General features: G+C 29.5%; 2 protein-coding genes across 3 annotated transcripts; both read right to left on the bottom strand.

Annotated features, from left to right (window-relative positions):
• Positions 1-13,476: 13,476 nt before the first annotated feature.
• On the bottom strand, positions 13,477-18,375 carry LOC100574301 (G-protein coupled receptor 61-like). Its single transcript, XM_016803577.1, has 4 exons — positions 18,349-18,375; positions 15,920-16,122; positions 15,225-15,489; positions 13,477-14,670 (listed from the first exon to the last, which is right to left on the bottom strand). The coding sequence occupies exons 1-4, from the start codon at positions 18,373-18,375 to the stop codon at positions 13,477-13,479; spliced, it is 1,689 nt and encodes a 562-aa protein (XP_016659066.1).
• A 237-nt stretch (positions 18,376-18,612) lies between these two features.
• LOC100574382 lies at positions 18,613-23,411 on the bottom strand. 2 transcript variants are annotated; one of them, XM_029489133.1, is made up of 5 exons: positions 22,586-22,679; positions 21,801-21,945; positions 21,599-21,733; positions 20,565-20,823; positions 18,613-20,174 (listed from the first exon to the last, which is right to left on the bottom strand). In XM_029489133.1, exons 3-5 carry the CDS (start codon positions 21,713-21,715, stop codon positions 18,766-18,768), a joined length of 1,785 nt encoding a protein of 594 aa, XP_029344993.1. In that variant the 5' UTR covers positions 21,716-21,733; positions 21,801-21,945; positions 22,586-22,679; the 3' UTR covers positions 18,613-18,765. The 2 variants fall into 2 exon arrangements, with proteins under 2 accessions (XP_029344993.1, XP_003240429.1); XM_003240381.4 differs by lacking the exon at positions 21,801-21,945 and having other exon boundaries at positions 22,586-23,411.
• Between the last annotated feature and the right edge of the window lie 1,037 nt (positions 23,412-24,448).

The following is a 24,448-nucleotide window of genomic DNA, read 5'->3' as shown; positions in this document are numbered from 1 at the left end:
AATATTTTCAATATATATAACAAATAATAATGGATATGAACCATAAGATATTATTAAAATTTTACAAGAAACTCGTCAACATGTTTGGGTGCATTTTTCAAAATACGTTATGCACAAAATATTTAAAATTTAAAATAAACAGTATTGTAAAAAAAAAAAACAAGCAAATAATTTATAATGTATGAAAAAGATAAATTAATTTGTATGAAAATGTTTGGCAAATCATCAAATTGGAAAAGAACATATAAAAATAATTAGACAACGATTTGTGGCAAAAAAAAAAAAATGATCATATAAATATTATAGAAAATTTGCCTATCATTTCCACTTACTAGTACAAATATTAGTACTATATACTAAAATGTACTAATAGAAGCACAAACATATTTTTGAATACTACTGAGCCTTGTTGTGTCTTCTGGATAATAGAAATAAGCTCAGAATCGTATGCACCCAAATGTGTTTTTATTATGTAGGGAAATATAATATGATCTAAAACATGCTAATGTATTACGTAGATAAATATTACACCGTAAAGTGATTAATTGGAAAAAGTGAGCCCAAGCGGATTACTCTCTTAATAATTTTCACAAGGACAAACAGCTTCAATTATTCCTACAAAAAATATTATTTTTAAAAGTAGGCACGATAAAATAACTAAAATCCTTATTTTTCGTTTAAATATCCAATTTCGTAATAATTTTCACTCAAAAAGTGTACGAATACAATATGGACTTTTATATGTATTTCAAATGTATTTTCTAACTTTTTAGGCTTTTGTGAGAACTATTTACGAGGAAATTCTACGAATCTTGTTTTGAATTTTCAAGTTTTTAAGCCCATTAGGTTAGTTCAAAAAATTGTCAAATGTCAAATATATCTATAAATAGCTCAAAAAAACAAAAATATTTTCAATATTTGGTGGAAAAGGCAAGTTTCTATATAGTTATTTATTTTTGATTTAGGTACAATAAAAACGAAATCGATTTAGTCAAACACTGGTTTCACGTAAAAATTTAAATTTATCTTTGTTAGAAACAATTTTACTACATCAAAGGCTCAGACAACGTCATGACACATTAGATCTAAATATATTCAAAAAAGAAAAGAAAACACACAACATATTATAGTAAACCAATCCGTTAATCGCAGCACGCTCAGAATCCAAAAAAAAATTACTATTATCTAATAATCTACGTGCAAAACGTTGTAAAAAGACGACGGGTTATGAAAAAAAGTTTCGTTGAAATAATCTCAAACAAATTTTTATCTAAAACAATGGTAGGTATAACTAAAAAAATAGTTAAAACTAAAAAGTAATCACAAAACCACAGGCTTTTGCGGCCATGGTGTTGATTATAAATACTAGTCAGTAGTGTTTATAATCAATGATACTATATAGGTATGGAGCGATGATTCCTCGATGTCCTGCTGCAGTCTTAATGTCATTCCGTTCATCTGTACTTACGTTTCGATTATTATTCTCTTCGTCCGCGTTTTTCCAATGTTTTCACTGTTGTGTTCGAAGTGCATTAAGACGCATTGATTTGTCAGAGCCCACTATGGAACCCACCCCGGATACATCAACGACATCGAAAGACGGCGTCAAACATCAACTAAACAGAACCAAATACGAAGTTATGTCATGTACGATACGACCACCGCAAAATATAGACAACAAACAATGTTTCACAATATCACTCCGCACCGGACCGAATAAATGTTTCGAATACTTCACTTCAAATGCACTATTATTTTTCTAACGTAAATCCCTATATTATATTGTATTATAGTTTTGACGTACAAAACGTAGGTACAAAGCGGTACGCGCACAACAATAACGGCGAAATCGTATTAAGACCGAGTGAACAGCTAAATGATACCGCGGGAATTTATTGGTACGTATAATAATATAATAATAATATTGTCATATCAGAGTGCGTAGGTTCAAACATGATAATAATATAATTCTAACACAATTATTATTAGGTAATAGGTATATTCCAATAAAATATTATCGTGTTACCGTGGGTTAAAATTAAATTACTAAAATTCTTATGTTTACTGGTAAACTACGGACAATTTGAATGATATACCCTAAAATAGCATTTTAATAGCATTAAAACTATTAAAATTGTTTGTGTGCGGGTAGTTCCTACATTTTCAGTTTAAACGAATTACAGTTCCTGTATTGATTTTACAATGATGTTTGTATTTTTTAATTAATGTTTTATTTTTGTGTCTGTCATCATTGTTCAGTGCAGTAAAACTGCTTCGATTTTTTTCAACAGTATCTTGTTCGACGGGAAAGTGAATCTAATTTGTGAATTCAGGAGGTTAAATCAATAGTTTTATTACAATTTTTATACACCATACAACTTTAAAAAATATTCTGACTTGTTTTGAGTTGTTTATGGACATATTTTTTCATTTTCAATTTTTTTAGTTTTTTTTTTTCTATAGATAAATAAAATAAAATTAACTTTATATAAGCATTTTTAAGTTTAAATTTTTACAACATTTGATATTCTCTCGATTTCTTATGTAGTGGTTTTCTTATTTTGTTCTAATTCAAAAACGAATAACTGTAGATAAGTACTTAAAATCTATACCATTATGTTTATTTTAATATTTTATCAATTCCTATACTAAAAAAATATTCAAAATATTTTGAATCGTTTTTAGCTGTTTACAGACATTTTCAATTTCTTCAAACAAGTTTTTTATGGCACGATGCTGGCCGGGATAAAACTTTCTGACGAAATACTATAATTTATAATATATTAAACCGTTATTTTAGCCAAAACATCCAATTTTTATTCCATCATACTGATTGATCTAGTAATGCGGCAATACTTTTTAAAACTGATATGAATTCATTATTATGTACACTTGAGATTGGCCAGTTCATTTTTTCCAATTTCACCCCCCCCCCCCCCCCCCAAACATCTATAAATGTAGCTTGAATATTTTGAAATTTCGGAATTTTCAATCGTTGATTATTCGAGACTTATTTGGAATTTAAATTAGAAAACTTAAAATGTGGACTGACCGATCTCAAATAGACATTTTAACGAATTAAGATTATTAGATCGATCATCGGCAGGATGAAACAAAAAAAAAAAAGCGGGAGCAATAAGTTATAGTGACGGTTGTATATTGATTATATATATCTTGCGTATATTGATAATATATTAATATATCACTTCACTAGTTCACTATGTATATTATGTTAATATATTATGCATTTATAATTATTATAATTAATAAAATAAATAAGTAATAAGTATATAATATAGTTATTGAATTGTACGTACGCAATATATTTTCTGTCACGCCTGCACCGAAAGTTTGATTTTCGACCACGGTTGAAGCGTTGGAAAGCAACCTTTTTTCCGTCCAGCGGGCGGAAAAGAGGGAATCCCCAAAGTACCGGGCGGAAAAGAGGAAATTCCCAAAAGTGCCGGCCACCGGGCGCGTATCCCCTGCACAACCAGAAACTAAAATGTATACCTAACACGGTGCCAGTGTCGAACTGGCTCGAAAAGGCCCAGTCCACGATTTGGAAAAAAGGGCCCCCAACAGGCAAATGGAAAATGTTTTGACAGAACAAAAAAGTCACTTGGCTCGCAAGTCGCAATCCAATTTATATGTACTTTGAACATTTTTTTTTCAATACAATTTCCATCTTGCATATTTATCAATTATCATATAGCCATACAAATAACTAAATACGTACCTAACTAAAAATCAATCATTCGATATATTAACTGGTTTTACTTTATTTTCAATAAAGAAATTTCAAATTAGCTCCTGCACTGCTACACCACCTGTGATATCATATATTATAAAGAAAAAGGTGGGCAAGTATACAAGTGGGTCACTGTAATGGATGGTGTTAAATTTGAATTCAATGATAACTTATCATTGTATACGAAAAACGATTCTGAGCGGAGACGGTTTGTCAGCGTATGATATTACTATAAGTATATTTGATGATATATTATTATGAACAAAGTAATTTATATATAACCCATTTGCGTGGAACCTTGTTTTAAATTTTCAATCCTTAGCTATAAAAGTTGAACGTTTTATAAATTTTTAACTACAAAATTTCTAATCCAAAATGATTTGGAAATTTTCGTCATTTTTACGTATTTTGTCAATTTTGAACTTTAAATGCTTATAAACAAAAATTGTGACTAGATTTTTAATATTTTTCATCTGTCTTTTAAACAATATATTAGGAGCCTTCTATTAAATTTTCAAGCTTTTGTACCCAACAAATAAAATTTTAATGATATTTATAGAATAAAAAACTAAAAAAAATGGAAACTGAAAATGTTCCTAAACAGTTCGAAATATTTTTAAAAAGGCATGGGTATAGAAAATGCTGATATAAACATTCAGTCAAAATGTCACGTATATATGGTCGTTTGTTTTAGAGTTACACCAAAAACCAAAATCGAATAAAAATTCCCGTTTTCTTTAATTTTTATTTTGTTTTTCACGGCGTCTTTAAAAACTACTGGAAAATGTTTCACTTTTGACCCCCCAAAGTACCAACTAGATTCACTTTCCTATCAGAAAAGATACTGTTGAAGAAAATCCAAGCATTTTTACTGTCCTAAAAGGTGATGACAAACACAAAAAAAAAAAGGTGGGTAAGTGGATGTCACTCTGCTGTACAGTAGGTTAAAAGTGGGTCACTTTATAATGGATATTATTAAATTTGAATTCAATGATATAATATCACTGTATAAGAAAAACGATTCTGAGCGGAGACGGTTTGTCAGTCTAGATATTAGACATACATATTATAGGTATACTTATCTATAGTATTATTAATAATTTTCAAATTAATCATATCACAATATCCATTAGGTAACGCGTTATACATCAACAACAAACGTGGTACTATCATAGATATATAATAGTATACTTTAGAAGTTTCAAGTACCCACAAATAATATTATACAATCACAACAAAATAACTAAAATAGTTATTCCAGGTTTTTTAATATGTAATTTCGTCCAAATTTGAACTTAAAATTACTATAAAAATAAACTGTGCTTATGTGTTTTTAGATTTTTTGGTAACAGAATTAACTACTTACGTGGAATCTTGTTTTAAATTTTCAATCCTTAGATATAAAAGTTGACCATTTTATAAATTTTTAACTACAAAATAATTATTCAAATTAAAATTTGATAAATTTTGTCAAAATTCGATCTTTAAATGCTTATAAAAAAAAATTGCCTATGTATTTTTAATATTTTTTAACTGCTATTGTAACAATATATCAGGAACCTTGCATTAAATTTTCACGCTTTTTTACCCAACAAACAAAATTTTATTGATATTTATAGAAAAAAAAACTAAAAAAATTGAAAACTTACAATGTCCGTAAACAGCTCAAAAAGAGTCAAATTATTTTCAAAATTTTATTTTATATATAAAATGCTAATATAAACATTCAGTGAAATTTTCAAGTTTCTACAGTCATTCGTTTTTTAATTACAATAAAATAAGAAAATCGTCTCATGAGAAATCGAGCAAATATCAAATGTTGTAAAAATATGAATTTCAAACTCTCATAAAAATTTAATTCGACTTTCTTATAGACATTTTTTTTTTATAAAGGTAGATTATGCTATAAGGAATCTTGTATCACATTTTAAAATCTTAGTTCTAAAAAGAAAAATTTTTACGAATTATAAACTCAACATAATTAGGTAATTTTCGTGATTTTTCCATATTTTGTCAATTTTTGAACTTTAAATGTTAATAAAAAAAAAACTGTGACTAAGGATTTTTAATATTTTTCAAATGTCGTAACAATAAAGTAGGAGCCTTGTATTAAATTTTCAAGTATTTTTACTCAACAAATAAAGTTTTATTGACATTCGTAGAAAATAAAACTAATTAAATTGGAAACTGAAATTATCCGTAAACAGCTCAAAACAAATCAAAATATTTTGAAAATTTTATGATGTATAGAAAATGGAATTATAAACAACCAGTGAAAATTTCATGTATCTGCAGTCATTCGTTTTATAGTTACACCAAAAACCAAAATCAATTTTCTCGAAAACAGATTTTGCGTAAAAATTCCCGTTTTTCCTTAATTTTTCTTTTGTTTTTCACGGCGCTTTTGAAAACTATTGGAAAAATGTTGCTTTTGACCCTCCAAAGTATCAACTAGATTCACTTTCCTATCAGAAAAGGTACTGTTGAAGAAAATCCAAGCACTTTTACTGTCCTAAAAGGTGATGACAGACACAAAAATAAAAAAACACACATCATTGTAAAATCAATACATTCATCGCTTCACTCAAAATCTAAAACACTGATTAAAATTGTGTCAAATTGTGCACGATTACAATACTTGTCCAAATATATAATAATTCAGTTACAATCAGCGATAATGCGAAAACCAAGACCCAAGTCATACGCATACGCCCGTATAAATATAATATAATATTATTAAATAGTCACAAAAATTTTACACTATTTATAAACAATATTTCATATTCGTATATTATAATAGACAGCTATTAAATTCGTAGAATGATAATGATAATATATTTTAATAATTATTGATAACTTCTAAATATTGTAAACAAAAATACGTTTCCTGATTTGAAAAAAAAAAATGTTTATTTCGTATATCTATTTTATATTTACTCTAAACGAATAATAATAATATAAATAGGTAGAAAATTAGGGACCCCAAATTACCATAATTAAGCCGGGGCGCGTATTTCCGATTTAACATAAACATTTGGTTACATCTTAAATTATAGTATAACCTCCTTGCATGACGCATAAACACTTGAACATATTTTGTAGAATAGTCTATAATTGTAGCATAGATCCCTCCATAACCTTTTCCATGAACGCAGGGGCGTGACAAAAAGTAGTATGTGTGGCTCACTTCCCGTCCTTGCCACACAATATACTATTTTGTCACGTCTACACTGAAAGTTTAGTTTTCGATAGCGGTTGAAGCGTTGGAAAGCGTCCTTTTACCGTCCAGCGGGCGGTAAAGTGGAAATCCCCAAAAGTGCTGTGCGCACATTTCACGCGCGACGCGCGTATACCCCGCACAAACGGTCACTGGAATCTATACCACGGTCGTCGGTTCTTTACAAATTACAAACTTTTGGTTGCATCTCATAATCATATTATAACCTCCATGCGTGACGCTTAAAATAAATAAAACTACATAAATCGTTTCTTTCATGAAATATTGACGTCGTATAATTATGTTCTAGTTGTTGCATAGGTCCCTGCATAACCTTTGCCGTGATCGATGAATGCAGATGCTCTCATAATAATAACAAAATATGTATAACTGACGTCTGTCAACATTTTTCCGCTGCGATAATGCGAATGTTTTACTTATAATTAAGTTTTTGATTCGGTATCAATATTATACATTTATAAGCTATAATATAATCGAAACATTCAATGACGAACCTTCTCATTAATGGGCAGATTTCCCAGCTCCACTGACGTCTGCTTGCTTTATACCTATATATTTTTTTAAACAAATATGTTTTCATTTGTGCGTTATGGTAACAAAATAGAAGTTTATGTCTGAATAGAATGAAGCGTTGATGATAAATAAGAGTAATGGGATATAGGAAAATAGATTTTCATAATATTATTCCTTATCCCGAGAAGGTTAATGTTATACAAAATCAAATTATTTTATTTGCCACATACCCACACTAAAATGTAGTTGTGTAGGCTATGCTTATATACTTATTGAATTAAATTTTTTTATTGTTATTACATCAACTATACAGTATACATATGGTTATTAGCTTATAGCTAATTTTATTACCTAACTATATTATTTTTCGCCGTTGCCGTTTTAATTTATTGAAATATCTATATTCTATATATAGTTGGCAATAAATATTCATTGACTTCGTAAGAACTTTAACCGAATACATGATCATAAATTATGGATCATATTAATATTCCAGTTCCTAGAAAATCAGATAATAATTCGAGTTATATTTAGGAGATACAAATTATACAATTAATTTCACATGATTTCATACGTCAATTATAATGGTGATAGTTATAATATATTTATAATAAATTTATATAATAAATAATAATTTTACATGGTAACTTTTCGAGTACACTGGATTAAGTGTTTCTAAAATTATAACAACATCATAATATCTCAAAAGTACAGAAAAAAAAATAATAATATTTTGTTCAACGAGCACAAAACATATTGTGGTGTACACTCATAACGTAATATTGTTATTGCACTTGTTGATCATACATTAATGCTAAAAATAAAAGTTAACATGTGTTTGATATACTGTTACAACATTACAAATTAAGTTAGAATACTAAAAAAAATATTGAAACATAAACATCAGAGTATTGTAACAAATTAAACCACAATTCCAGTCTATTTAATGAACATACAACACACATAACACATTATATTATAATATATTGTATAATATAATATGACACAAATATTCGATAATCGATTTAATGTGCGAAATTTGTTTTGTGTTTAGTTAATTTTTTTTTATATATAATTACTTTATATAAAGTACTATTTATATTAAATACTTTAAAGTATTTATAAAAAAAAAAAAAATTAAAATGATTTTATATTTTATCATACAGATTTTTAACTTCTTAGAAAATATCGATTTCTGTTCATAAATTGTTTTAAAAAATCTAATATTACTATTTGAAAGGTTCCAAAAATATTAAATTTTGACTTTTTTAGTCTGTACACATTTTTTCTAGTTTATATTGTCTGTGAATTATTTCAGTTTTTTGTAGGTTATACAAGAACCACTGATCCGAATTAAACAATTATTAGGTATTAATAATATTAATAATATTATTAATAATAATAACTAATGGCCAAGCAGCTCATGTTTTTTTGCTCAATAAAAAAAAAAAATTATTAGGTAAAATATTTTGATTTTTAACATTCTTATAAGTTCAATCCACCATTTATAAATATTTGTTTTGTGTTTGTCTTCAAAACTTTAAAGAGTTAGCTATAGGTACCTAATTGAAAACAATTCGTACAAGTTAAAAGTCTGTGTGATAAAAATTGATAATAACTTAAAGTAGGTACCTACAAACATTTAAGTACACAAAATTCAAATCATTTTAAACTATCATCGCTCTTATATATAATTATTTATAAATATATATCATTATTTTATAAAGATTATATTTTACCTAGGTATAATAAGGTATTAGAGGTACCTACGTATATTATGTTACAGATAAATTCCGAAATAAGATAAATCGCAAAGTACCTATTATATTTTAGGCATTTAGGTACGTCATGTCGTGTAATATGATCAATTTCCTAACTTCGAAGTCTTCAAATGATTATTATATTTGAGTTTCAATAGGTTTTCCTATTATTATTAGATAAATGGTATTGTTGGATTCCTTCATTGCCGTAATGGACTAACCCAAGATTTTACAAAAGTTTGGCTACAATAAATTCAATGCAAACACAGTCCAAGCCACATTTACAATACTCACTAGATGGCAGCACCTAGACCATTATTGTATTTTAATGTTTAGTTTAGTTTAAGTATAATATTATTAAAGTTACTATAATCGTGGGCTAGTACATTACTCACTGAAGGTAAATATGTAATGTCTTTTGCTATTCCCATATTCATATTTATTATATACCTATAATATATATAATATTATGTACCTAATATAGTTAAACTGCAAAGCATAATATATTAATATTATCAATTATGTTTGCTTATAGATCTAGTTTATCAGCTACAGTGGCGTAGTTACGGGGAGGGTTTAAGGGGTTTCCACCCCCCCCCCCTAAACAAAAACCTTTTTTATATTGGTATTTTGTTTTGGGAAAACTGTTGTGATAAGAGACTTTCGGCAAACTGCCGAAGGTACGAATAATAAATTATAATATAGCACGACAAGTCGACAAAATTATCGTCGATAACAATTTTATCATAGCTAGGCCTCGATAACTATTACTGAAATAATAACCAATTATAAAATCGACAAAAACAGGGATAACGACGTCGAGTGGATTTTATTTTATGAATTATTATAATAGTCTAATAAAAAACTATTGCAACTATTTATAACTAATACCAATTTTGAAACAAAATAAAAATGACGTTTATTAACTAATAACTTGTAATTTGTATCATAAATATATTTTAACCCCCCCCCCCCCCCCGGAAAAAATCGTATCTACGCCGCTGATCAGCTACAAGTTCGACATTGACTATTGTTATACATTTTATGTGGCACATTGCAGTCAAAATAAGTGCTAAAGAATTATAATTGTTTATAGTTAATGCATTAAAATATGGCCACTTTCGTAATTTCCTTGATCACATTGCGACTAACCGTGTTTTGGTAAAATAGGTCCGTAAAATAATATAATATATTTATTTGTCATATACTTAGTATACGTTGTAAAGGTGGAGGTAGGAATGTAGGACAAACTCTTACAATCATTAATCAGTGATCACTGAAGCACATAATAATATTAATTACAAACTTCTGTATTTCTTAAAAATATAATACAATGACAGATGACTAGTTTATAAGTTATTACTGTTATTGTTGCAGTTCATAATAACATTATAATAATAATACTTATACGAAGTAATGTTTATTCCTAATAATCATACCAAACAACCTAAATTGTAGAAATTGTATATTATTTTGGAGTGTAAGCGACAACAAATGATGGTTTGAGGCTGTTCTGTGATGGAAGGTTTTCTATTTTTAAGTGGTGGAAGTATGTAAACATCATTACTCTAGCAATTAAAGATAGTAAATTCTCGTTGGACAACCCGTATTATAAAGTAAACCAAAAAAATATTTTATATATTTTATATCAAGGGTTCTCAACCTTTTGAGGTCCACGCCCCCTTTCAAACTATTTTATGAGTTCACGCCTCCCCCCTCACTACAATAAGATTGATGTATGCATAATATTTATATGTAAACTATACTTTAATGTTGTTTATTGGATTAATATGAATACAACTTCAATGAAAAAAAATTATAATTTAAAATTAAAATTAACTATTATTAAATATACAATTAACATTTTTTTTCAACATTTTCACGCCCCCCCTGCAATTTTGTCACGCCTCCCTAGGGGGGCGCGCCCCCCAGGTTGAGAACCACTGTTTTATATGATATATAGGTAGCAGAATTTTTAATGATTTGTTGTACAATAATTACATTTATAGACGAATAATGATTATTCAACTAAGAAAATTTATTTTTCATCGATTTGTAATAGTTTTGTTCTCTCTAGATAATAATGAATTGTATAAAGTTTGATATCTAAAAAGGTACCTACAAAATTTAGTGTTTTATTTAATGTTTTATATTATACAGATTTGAATTAACAAGTGGGTACTAATTTATGGACAAATTTTATACCTACTTAATTTTTTGAAATTATGGTTATTAGATTACTTAGTTGAACTATTGTGTAATATTATAATTAATTAAAACAGCGTTTACAGCATAGTTATATACAGTACTAACTTATACAGTACTAACTTATAGAGTACTACAGTTGCTTTCAATTGATTCAAAATCGTTGAATAATATTTCATTGGTATATTAGAAATTGCCAACAATGTAAACCTTAAATGTAAATACACCTTTATCGTCAATCGCGTTTATTCATTAGCGTAGGTATCGTATTTTTATGAGACGCTAAGCATTACTATATTATACTTCTTCTTAAAATAAAATATTTAAAATGGATACCTACGTGAAATGGGTCTGAAAGAAATATTCCTATTCAATTTATATTACATTTTAGCAAATCTAATTTAACAAACTGTCAAACTATGTCGAAAAAGCCCAAAATGAATAAATATATACCTTACTATGGATACTTATTTTAAATCGGTTAATGTCAGTCCTTCAGACTTGGCAAGCATTTATTTTATTAAATTTATTATAGGTTAACTCATTTTCCGAGTGGTTGATTTCGTTAGGTACCTACAAATACATTAATCTAGAATAATTTTAATAATGGTAACATATTTATTTTTATTACATTTATGACGTTGAATGCATTTAGTTAAAATATAGGAGAGTATCCATAATATTAATATCGTTATACTAAATCTATTCATGCATAATAATAATATATATTATTATGTATTATAATTATTATAACCGTCCCATATATTAATGTATTAATAATAGTTAGATATATTTTGGAAATATATTGATATACAAAAAGAAACTTTAAAAAACGTTGGAACAGTAAATGGCCAATTGCAAATATTTTATATTAAATAAAAAATAATGTAAAAAAAAAAAAATAATAATAATGGATTTTTGTTGAAATTAAATTCGTTGGGATGAGTAAGCTCAATTCTGCGACATGATCTAAAATGAGCGCGAAAACAAATCTTTAAAAATAGGTAAAAATTTAAAAATAAAATTACCTTTGATCCCTTGAATGACTTCATTATATATTTGTCTGTCGACTTAAATATTATATAATCACAATATAATCTTCGAAAGACCTACATAATAGAGGTCGTTTAATACTTATGATAACCCGTTTATGATAATAGTATTATTATGAATAATGTATTATGTAAACAATAACTACTATGCAAATAAATATTATTAGAATGGTTTAGCAACAACAGCAGTAGTGAAAACTATTATCATGTTTTGGGACATTTATTTTTATGGCGATGGCGGCATTGTCGGTGAGGTAAGTGAGACCTCGACTAAAATGTGGATTAAATAATTTTTAATTATTTATATTGACACGTTTTAGATCACCAAAAGTACAATTAGTACATATTTTATGCGTCTTATTTTTCATCCTAAAACTCGTTATTTTAATGGATAATTTTTTAAAAACGTATATAAATATAATTTTAAATAAATTTAATAAAAAAAATGTATCTTATAACACGATATCAAGCTTAAAGCGATAAACAAAAAACAACTGTTTGTCCTTTTCAGAGTATTCGATTAACATAATAATTTTTAACGATTATAATGTATTATATAGGTAGGTAATACACGTATAGATATATAGGAGTAATATTATCATCTAAATTGTTTTCGTTCGACTATCCTACGCGTTATATTATTTTTCATACACGATTAATATTACAATTGTCTTGTTATAATATACGTATGGTCTGATATTATAATAATATCGTCCTCGGCGATCATTGTATAGTTATAACTCGACGGATCGGCATCGGTGGTTGTATATCGTTGCGCGTGCAGTTTCGACTCTGAGAGTAATCTCGTACGAGATGATTATAATTATAAGGAAACCAATACAATTCGGTTTCGGCTCAAAATATGTCATTTTCGTGCGTGCTCGGAGAGGGACGATGAGAAGAGATCCGCCTCACCAGTGCAGGTGGGGGAAACGCCGCGCGTCACAACCCACGGACTCACGCGGACAGCCTGGTCAGCCGCGTGAGGCCGCCGTTGGCCGCGCAACCGCTCCCATCGTTGCTGGACGACGGGCTGCTGTAGTAGGCCAGCGACGTATCTTCGTCGTCATCGTCGCAGCCGCCGCCACCGCCACCGCCGCCGCAATCGTCGTCGAAGTCGAACTCGACGTCCGTCGGACAGTGAACGCGGCCGCTGTTGGGTCTGCAGTCGTCGATGAACAGCGTGACGGCAGACGATGACAGCTTGTGGGCGCCGACCCTGCAGCGGTCCTTCAGGTCGCAGATGGCCACGGTCCCGCTGCTCTGTTCCGACGAGTACGGTTCGCTCTCCTCGGACATGGCCCTCGTGATCAATATCCTGGGCGATCGCCGCGAGTCGCGCAATATGCGCCGGACGAACGCGCTACGGTTGGCCACTGCGCACCGGCCGCCTCGGTCGGACCCGTCGTCGTTGGTGGTCGACGAATAGCACCGCCTGATGGACGAGCCGCCGCCACCACTGACACCGCCACCGACGCCACCGTTGAAATGGACGTCCGCGTAAAAGTTACCGAAGTCCAGAGCGTTGGCCGAACACGTGGCGCCGGGCAGACGTCTGGCCGCCATCGCCACCGGCGGTTCGCCCGTCTCAGACAGGCTCATCAGCGACGACCGGCGGCTGCAGAGCAGCAGCAGTGGCGCGGCCGCTGGGGTCGCCGGGGTCTTGCCGTGGCCGGCCGCCGCGGCCACCGGCGTCAGTGACGGTCTGCGCGACCCGCAAGCCGACGGCGTCCGGGCCTGGATCTCCTGGTTCACCTCGCACTTTGTCATCATCTTGCGTCGGTAGTTCTGGTACGTCTTCTTCAGCAGCTTGTTCTTGATGCCGTACAGCAGCCCGTTGCACAGCGCCGAACCGGTGATGAGAGCGAACGACAGCGACTTGACGGCTGGGTCGGTGCGTGGCGCCGCGCCCACGGCCGCGCACAGCGACTCGTACAAGCACACGCCGTAGTACGGCAGGTAGAACACGGCCAGCGAGCCGACGATCTGGAACACGGCGGAGAACGCGTTGCTCCGGCGCAGCTTGTTTGCCATCGCCGTTGGCAAGAAGAACGGGTTCCGCTGGTGCGTGATGGTCACCTGTGCCGACAGCGTCACTTCGAAAATCGCTGATGCTATGCGGTGCCTGTGGTACCGAGCGATCGTGAACACCTGCGAACGACAATGTCGGCGTTTTACTTGGTGATCTACAACGACTTGTGCCTACTCTATTAATTTATGAAATAAGTTTTAAAATTATGTTAATATGTTATTTGGATTCCTATGTAGGTACAACGGAAATATCGCATAACTATTAATGGCTCTAAAATGCTATACCTACGATATTGTTATATTCTATCCCAGAACGCGTATTTACACACAAAACTTTGATTCATTCGTTATGCGAAAATGTTAGATGATAGAAAATTTTCTGGCACTTTGCCTAGAATTTAATATTTTTGATATAGAAAAATGCATTAAATGCGAAAGATATGGGAAAAGTGTTCCAAACTCAAATATTGTTTTTAGAAACTTATGAAATCAATTTAAACTTGATAATAATCTATTATGGTACATTTGTTGGTTAATCCACCCACTACAATAGCAGTAAAAAATCTACCGTCTGCTGAATTTCGGCCTTGTAAATAATTCTGTCTCGATTAATAATAGATCACGAATTTACGGTTTGAGTGAAAAATATGATTTTTATATTTATATAAACTCACTTTTATGTTGCATCCAAGTATGATGACACCAGGCAGTACTAGAGTAATGGTCGTATAGAAAATGCTATAAAAAATGGTTGCTCGACCTTTGCTGAAATCCGTGGTACAAACAGGTAGGCCCGGTTGATAAGTGTAAGGAACTAACCGGAAAACCGGTGGCAATGAGATCAACAAGCATACAATCCACGTGCCGCAGAGGCCCAACATGATTTTGCGGCTGTTTACTAGTGTCCCGTAATGCAATGGTGCCGCAATTGCATAATATCTAAATAAAAATTGAAGTTAGTGTTTGACAGTGTTAGACATTAATATAATAATCATGTTTTTATCAGTTAAATGATATCAAGATTCTCGAACATACATTTCATGTAGGTACTGTAAAAATTTAACTACATAAGGTATTAGGTTAAAATAATATATAATTTTACGATATAGGAAATATATTATTAAAAAAAACTCCGTCCATTTAAAGTAATAAGTGGTGCATAAACTTAAATAGCGATTACCGACTGGTGGTTAGTCATTATGATAATGTGACTTCTATGAGTTTAACTTAAAATTATACTTTAATTAGAAACATTTTATATTTTCAGAAATTCGAGGAAAATCGATCGATACTGAATAGTGAATACTTACGATTTTTGATTTTTGTATGTAGGTATAACGAATTATCTACTAGAGCAATGGATACCAACCTGTCACAGTTGAGACCACACACTGTCCAAATGGCCATTGGATGTAGGAAATTAAACAGAAATCCGTGAACAGGGCACAGCCACGGAGCGACTTTTTCGTACTGATTGAATGTCTCTGGTAAAATGGACAACAGTACAGCAATGCAAATAATCAGATCCACAGCGCTCAAGTGCGTAAGCAACACGTTGATCGGTGAACTCGTCTGCGAAAAACACGTGTAAGTATGAGTAAGTGGCGTGTTTAGAATTTTTTTTTAAATTTATGTTTATGCGCGCCAATATGTATAGGTACTACAAAAGTAGACAGTTTTATTACATTTTGTATTGCTTTTTTTTTTAATATTTATTATTATTATTTTTTTTTTTTTTGAAAATTACTTTTCGAGTGGTTGTTGAACTGTTTGATTTTTTGCTTTAAGCTGCAACGTGTAACGTGATCGTCAGTTAATTCCCAGTGGTCCAATAACAAACCGTTTTTAAATTTATTTCATTATTAACGATATATTTATTGGCGCTTTCATATGAATTTTAAATGGATCGGGATGAATCAGATTTCACAAAGCTGATCCGTTACGAGTGCGAGAGTTTGCTTACATATTCTCATTTGACTCATTTTTCAAATTAAATAAATAAATTCTACAAACATTATTGTAAAATGATTAGATTCAGTTAGATTCTGGAATATTAATAGCCATGGAATTTTTCATTAAATAATATAAAATCTCGTATTGTGACAATTTAAAAAAAAATAAATGCGATGTAGACATAGCTTTCCTAACTACTATTGTCTATTTCACTATTATGAACGCCCCAGTGCACTTTTTTATGAAATTTTAATCATCTATTATGAGAGAATTACTTGGAAATGGTTTTACTACTTTATAGAGCGTTTTAAAAAGAAATAAAAAATATATGTATATGGGCATTATAAAAAATCAATAACTCCATCGTCCTTGTTCAGAATCTAAATGAGAATAGGAAGTTTCATATATTTGTTTTGTTGTAGACTGTAGTATCTACCTACTTGTATATATTTAGTTACTTTGTATGGACACTGTATAGGCGCACCGAGTTTTTTTGTAAATTTAACATATTTTATACTAATATTTTAAACTGAAAAATAATAGTTAATAGGTATTACATAAATAATTGGATATTTTAACATATAGGTAAGATACGGTTTAGTCGAATGGACGGGGAAGAAAAACGACCGAGAAACGCGACAATAGTATACAATAAAAGGAAACGCATTTCCTACTGAGACGTTCTCGTATTTCGTACAAAACTCAATTACCTATTGTGTTTAGTTACGTCATTTAACAACAGCAGTTTGGGTCGAGTGATGACATTTTAACAATATATTCTCATACTTATGCCCTGGTTTGCTTTATTTTAAATGAACCGTTATAATAAATTACTTCATAATTTGTTTTATATATTTATTGATTTTAAAACTTTTGTTTTTAAACATTTTCGGATATCTTTTGGTTTTTTGAAATTCAGTAGGTACCTTTATCATAATATATTATTCACAAAATATTATATAACTCTTAAATATTATTTTACTAAAATTTATTTTTCTAAACTGTTTACCAAGTTTGTTGTGCAAGAGTTGAAATGCTTATTTTATGTTTAAATAGTTAATAATATTTTTCTGTTCATTTTGATGCATTCAACTATTCATAAAAAATGGATACTTATATTTGTTATCACCCCGCATCCAAACAACTCTCCACTGTTTTTATATTCCAAAAAAAAAACTACTAAATGAAAGTAAACAATAATATTAATTGGTATATTATTGTTTTCAATTATTAATAGTTGAATACTAGCATAGTTAATAGTAATTGATATTTCATAATTATACATAATTAACACAAACAAATTAAACGATTTTAAATAGATTTTAATCGTCATTTCTTAATCATTGTCACACTATTATATTTATTTTGATTATTTGTTTTTGTTGTAAAAGTTTAATACATTGGTATTAAATGTTGTGGTGAATAATTCAGTAAAATGCATTCTTGGTGTTGTTTTAAAATAAGTTAATAACGCCTGTAAGATGAACAAGCACTTGATCTTACACAGTATACAATATAGCGGACAAGCCGACGACTATAATATTGTAAAATAAAATTTCAAATATTATAAAAAGTGTTTACCACTATTTTCATTAATTCGCGTATTAAACTAATACCGAAGCGAATGTAGGTACTATTAAGATACTTAGACATATATCTATCGTGACAATCCAATTTTTTACGAACGGTAGCGGGATGATATCAAACAATACCAATTTATATTGTAGGAATATTGATCAAATCTGACAGTGAAGTAGAGTGGTATTTTTCGTAATTTTATCAGCGAAGGTTAACAAAATATACCGTCTCGACCTCACTATACATCACTATACGTCCTAAACTTACTACTTGTCCTATCCTATAAACCATCATCATGACTGGTAGATATAATAACTGCGTGGCAGGCAGTGTTGGGAAAAGATGACCAAATAATCATCTGGATAAGATAACAGATAAGTCATTCAAAATTTATCTAGATAAGATAATATATAACCACTCATTTTTTTATCTAGATAAAGATAAAAATAAATAAAATTTTATCTGTATAATAAACAGATAATTTTTTTTTAACTTAATGTTATTATCATATAAAAAAAATATTGTTATTTCTTCATCACACATTTATAATAATGTAATATTTTTATTTGAATATTAGTAATAACAAATTATAATATATAATACAACAGAGAAAATAATAGTTAAAATAAAGGCAACTTTGATATTATGTCATTTTTTGACTAACAATTTGAAAAAAATTATTTTTTATAAATCATATTTTGATCTACAACATAACAGCATTTGAAATGTATCATCACTGAGTCGATTGCGTCTTGTTGTTAACACTTGAACAGCTTTACTGAATAGCCGCTCTACAGCTGCCGATGATGGAATGGTAGTATTATATTTTAGAAATACTTCTTTAATTACTGGAAAATCATTTAAAATGTCAAGATCTTTTTTTTTCAAATTTAAGAAAGATAATGCTTGCAAATTTGCTAAATTAGAATTTCTTGATTCGGATTCAGATGGGCTGGTAAAATCATTGTCATTGCAAATACTATCGAAAAAATCATCATCACTGTCATCCTTATCAGACTGTGTAATAGTCAAATTTGTTGATTTGGTTTCGGTATTCATTCTTAAGCAACATTCAGTTATAAATAGGTTCTTACATAAATTCATATACCTAAGTGGTACCCAACTTAGCTTGAATTTGGGATGACTTATAGAGGCTATAATAAAGTCTTTACTTTCTGGACGACTTAAATCCAATATATAATTAAAACGAGTTTCAATAGCTTGAATAATAGCAAAGCTTAATGGTTTACAGTATTTCAAATCTGTAAAAGATATTAACAGACGCCTTAGAACTAAAATAGTTGGAGCTACATACCCCAAAAAACTATTGTTTTCACCTTGTAACTTATCTAGTGATATAGCTAATGGTTCCATGACTTGACAATATTCTTCCAAAAAAGTCCATTCGCTTAATTTTAATTTTATTAAATGCAAATCATCAAATGCTTTAGTCAACTGTTGTTTATACTTTAAAACTTTTAAGCTAGAGTCATACAAAGAGTTCCAACGAGTTACTACAGGAATAGGAAATTTACAGCCACACTTTTCTAAAATTTTGTCTGAAGCAACTGTACTTCTACTAATGAGAGTCCAAAAGCTAAACAATTTTTTGAATGTTGATTCAGATATATTAATGTAACTTGCATCTTTAATTTTCTTTATATCAGTTGTTGATATTAAATTTAGAGTGTGTGCACAACACCTCATATGTGGGGGTAAACAAAATGACTCGTCTATATTTTGATCCTCAGAATTGGTAAATATTTGACCAATATCTACCACAGTTATATTTTCAGTTTCCACATCTGAATCCTCAAAGGGTGATCCATCTTCGTTTAAATCACCTACACTTAAAGTAGTTGACTGAGTTGATTTTACACTTGTTGAAAAAGTTCTAAAAGCTTTTGCAAAATTACTTGCATTATCTGTAACCGTATGGCTTATTTTTGAGTAATGAATATTATATTCTTGTGTCATACATGTCATTGTTTCAGTGATATTCAAGTAAGTGTGACTTCCGATTATTCGCTTACAGCCCAAAACAAATGATTTTCTTTCATAAGTTATAGGATCAATTAAATGACAAGTCATTCCTGAAAAATTATACAATATTACTATTTAAATAATATTTCAAACACAAAAATTATTGTTACTAAACTAACTATTTTTAAATTCATAAACTACTTATTTTCAAAATATTTTCTTTGTTTTAACGTGCCAGACTTTTAAATAAAATTCTGGTACATAAATGTGATTATAAATATATATATTATGAATACCTGACATTAAACAATTATAATATGACATAGCTGCAATAACTATGAATTACGAAGTAGGTATTACAGATTAAATACTATTGTCATTCTATTTGTCATCAACTATTTATAAATAGTTTAATACTTAAATTTAAATTTAAAAAAATGAAGGATACCTAAGTAGGTATTTATAATATTTTAAAAAACAAACAATAATTTAAATCATACCTAGATAACTTTTATTATTTCCACTCCATATGTCTGCTGTTGTACAAATGAATTTTGATTTTTGAATCAAATCTGATAACATAGAAACATATGAGTTGTAACTATTTTTCAATAGTTGCAATATTTGTTTTCTGTTTGGAATAATGGATTCGTCTTTTGAATGGGTGAGTCCCAAAATTAGTTTTTTAAAACTACGTTTTTCGACAGTCACCAGTGGTCGCATTTCACATATAATATATTCAAAAACAAGATCATTTACCTGTTAAAAAAAGTGTTAATTATAAATAAATAAAATGTTAATAAAATAAAATAAATATTTTGATAGGAACCATTGATGTATTATAAATAATTATTAAGTATCCAAACATCTACAGTACTAAATACTAATTATAAATTCCAATCAATTTTCAATAATCAATCTATAACAATAGACTAACAAATTATAATATACCTAGTAAAAGAAACTATTTCAAAAAATGTTTTGTGTAATAAAATATATCATTTTTTCACATTAATTGTTGATCTATTGTGATTACTATCAAATTAAATATTTAAACACAATTAAACATACTTAATATATTTTTTATTTTTTATTTATTTTAGTAAATAAAAAAAATTAAAATATATCAGATAACTTTATTATAAACCTTATAATAATGTAAATACTTTAATTTATTCAAATATAAAATATTAATTTTCAACTACAAAGCATTTTAAGTTATAATGTTTATGATATATGTATGATATATTAAAACATATATAGTTACCTAATTATACATAGGTTCTTGGATTATATTACAGTAATACAAATTATACCTATATTATTAATCAAAATACAAGCTGATAATTATGATGTAGGGATGTAGGTATAATTATAGTAGGTACTTAGATTATGCACTTTATGATTGAATGTTAAGAATTATTTTAGAATTATAGTATTTTAGACATTAACAGTCCCATAGATAATCATAATAAAAAGAGTTAATTTGTAAGAACATACCAAGCTAAGAATATCTTAATAAAATATTATATACCTCTTGTTTTGAACAACTTTTGTTTGGCCCTGAATGGAACAATTTTGTTTGTTTTAAAATGTCTTTTTTTGAATTACCAGACATCTTCAAGATTTTGTACTCCTTAACTTGACTCATTATACTTGAATGTAATAACTAAAAAAAATACGTGAATTAAAAAAACATAGTTAATATCTTAACTTTTTACACTATAATCATATACCTAATTTTAAGTTAGAGTTGTTTCATAAAATCACAAACCAATATTTAAAAATATAAAATAAAAATGTGCCTTTTAAGAAGTGGGGCAATCACCATACACATTATACTTCTCTTTAAAAAAATAGTAGGTGAGTTGTCACTTGTCACTGCAAAATTATTAATATTATATTAGGTTTAAGTTTACCCCAAGGGTTAGACAATATTTGTTTATGGAAATAATTATTAATTTAAAGTAAAATATATAATTTATTGTATATCTTTATTTTATGTATTGGGTTTTAAATTTTAATATATAACTCATAGGTATTGAAATGTTAGTGTGTAGGTGACTTGGTTTAACCCTACCTGTTGTAAATTAGTATTAATTAAATAAAATAATGATTTTAAGAACAAAATTAATGTAACTCGTAGTAAAAGTAAAAATTGAATTAATTTATAGAACTTATTTTCAGAATTACAGTGAAAAAGCACAGTAAACAAAGTTTTTTTTATAAGAAAAATAGATGTATAAATTAGCAAATCAGTATTTCACAAAAAGTAAGTAGGTAAGAAAAATTATTTTTTTTCGTATTAGATATGATTTACCTATGTCCTATATTATTTTTATACCTATCTCTTCAAAATTGCCAATTGAAAAATATATATTAATTTGGTTTGAAAAACCAATATGAACAGCTACTATACCTACTATAGGTAGTAGGTATTGTTCCAAGAAATGTATGTACCTACCTAAAGCGGCTAAAGCATTGACTAGGTACTCACTTATGTATGACAAATAATACTTACTTTATAGTGACTTAGTAAGTTTCCAGTTGAATTGTTATAAGCAATAATTTTCTTAGAGCACAATTGACAACTAGCAGATATTTTTGTTCCTTCGACAGATATGATTTTGTAATATTTGCCATCAAGCAAGTAATTTTGTATTTTATTTTCTGCAGATTCCATTTTACTTGATTGAGACGGTCCAGCGACATTATCCCCATTGTCTATTTCACATTCATCTATGGTATTGTCGTGTTTTCTTTTATTTAAATATTTGTCCATTTCAAAATAATTATAATTTCACTCGTACTCGTCAGTCATAGATTAGTATTCGGTCACTACTAATATTCGAAATTCGTTATATCGTATATCGAAATTCGAAATACTAACAACTCAGAGCGCAGCGCAATGCCGTGATGTAGTGAATTGTGAATATTGTGATATACTGATATCACCAAAATAACATGATCCCTTCTACCGACGATAGAGAACACAGAAATCGTGGAATATGAAAAGCTATTTATATCTTTTACGAAGAGATATTTACTGATAAAAATTAATAACGTAAATATTATAAATATCATATAATTTTCATTACACATTGGTAAATGGTAATGAATGCAGACATGCAGTTGTTGGGTCACTACTCACTACTCAGTACTCACGACTAAAAACTATTTATAAATAATATGGGTATTTCTCTTGTGTGGCATGCCGGCCTATCGGCTTATCGCAATGCACGCCAGTTATAAGCAATTACACGAAAGCAAACTCATATTAGGTATATAATAGTATCATTTTAATATTTCGAATATAATAACAAAAAATAAAAATTGAAATCTCAAATTATAAATTATATTTCATTATTAATAATGGAATATTAATAACGTTAATACTCGGTTATATTATTACCTAGTATTTAATAATTTAAAATTTTTTTATTTAAGTAAAATATTTTATTTAGATAAATTGACACAGATAACCATTAAATTTATCTAGATAAGATAATATATAACCACTCATTTTTTTTATCTAGATAAGATAATTAAATGAATAAAATTATCTAGATAATTTATCTAGATAAAATTATCTAGATAATTCCCAACACTGCACATATATAAATTGTAACTGTATGAATGAGTAACGTATGTGAAATAAACGCAAATTAATTACATCAAAAACATCAACGCGTTATTTTCCTTACATTTGGCGCCCAACTCCAGTGCTCGACGTAAGAAGGAAAATTCTACATCGACCCACGAGATTAAAGAAATTTTGAAGAAAAGCTACATCGATTTGCAAAGAAGAAAACTACATCGTGAACATGGCTCCGAAGAGAAATGTCACCGAAGAAGCATTTAACGCGTTCAAGGAGGAAGTTGATCGAAACAGTCAATATTTGGTAAATCAATTATTGCAAAAAATCGAAAACCTCAAAAATGAACACGCTAACAAAATAGAAAACATTGAAGAAAATTGGTCAAGAAAATTAATAGAACTTGAACAAAAATTTGAACGTCAGGAGCAACGACAATCACCACCACCCGCGCATAACTGTATAAATAATAATAATTTACATCAAACAGATATTGCACGACCTACATTTTTTGGAAACGGACGGGACATGCACCCGCGAGATTTCCTAAGTCGACTCGAAGAATATTTTGCCATTAAACAAACGTATGTGGGAGAAAAAATCATTGTAGTGGGAGATTGTTTAAAATCGAACGCGTATAGTTGGTTTTCCACGATGCGTTTTCAACTATGCAATTTCGACGATTTCAAGAGAGCATTTATCGATGAGTATTGGTCCAGGGAAATTCAAATTCAAGTCTGGAGCCAATGCCTAAATGTAAATCAGGTAACAGCGAATTACAGAGAACA

The sequence above is a fragment of the Acyrthosiphon pisum genome, chromosome A2 (genome assembly GCF_005508785.2).
Source record: "Acyrthosiphon pisum isolate AL4f chromosome A2, pea_aphid_22Mar2018_4r6ur, whole genome shotgun sequence".
Taxonomy (NCBI): Eukaryota; Metazoa; Arthropoda; class Insecta; order Hemiptera; family Aphididae; genus Acyrthosiphon; species Acyrthosiphon pisum.
Note: the sequence above shows the minus strand (reverse complement) of the source record. Positions and strands in the feature narration are given on the sequence as shown.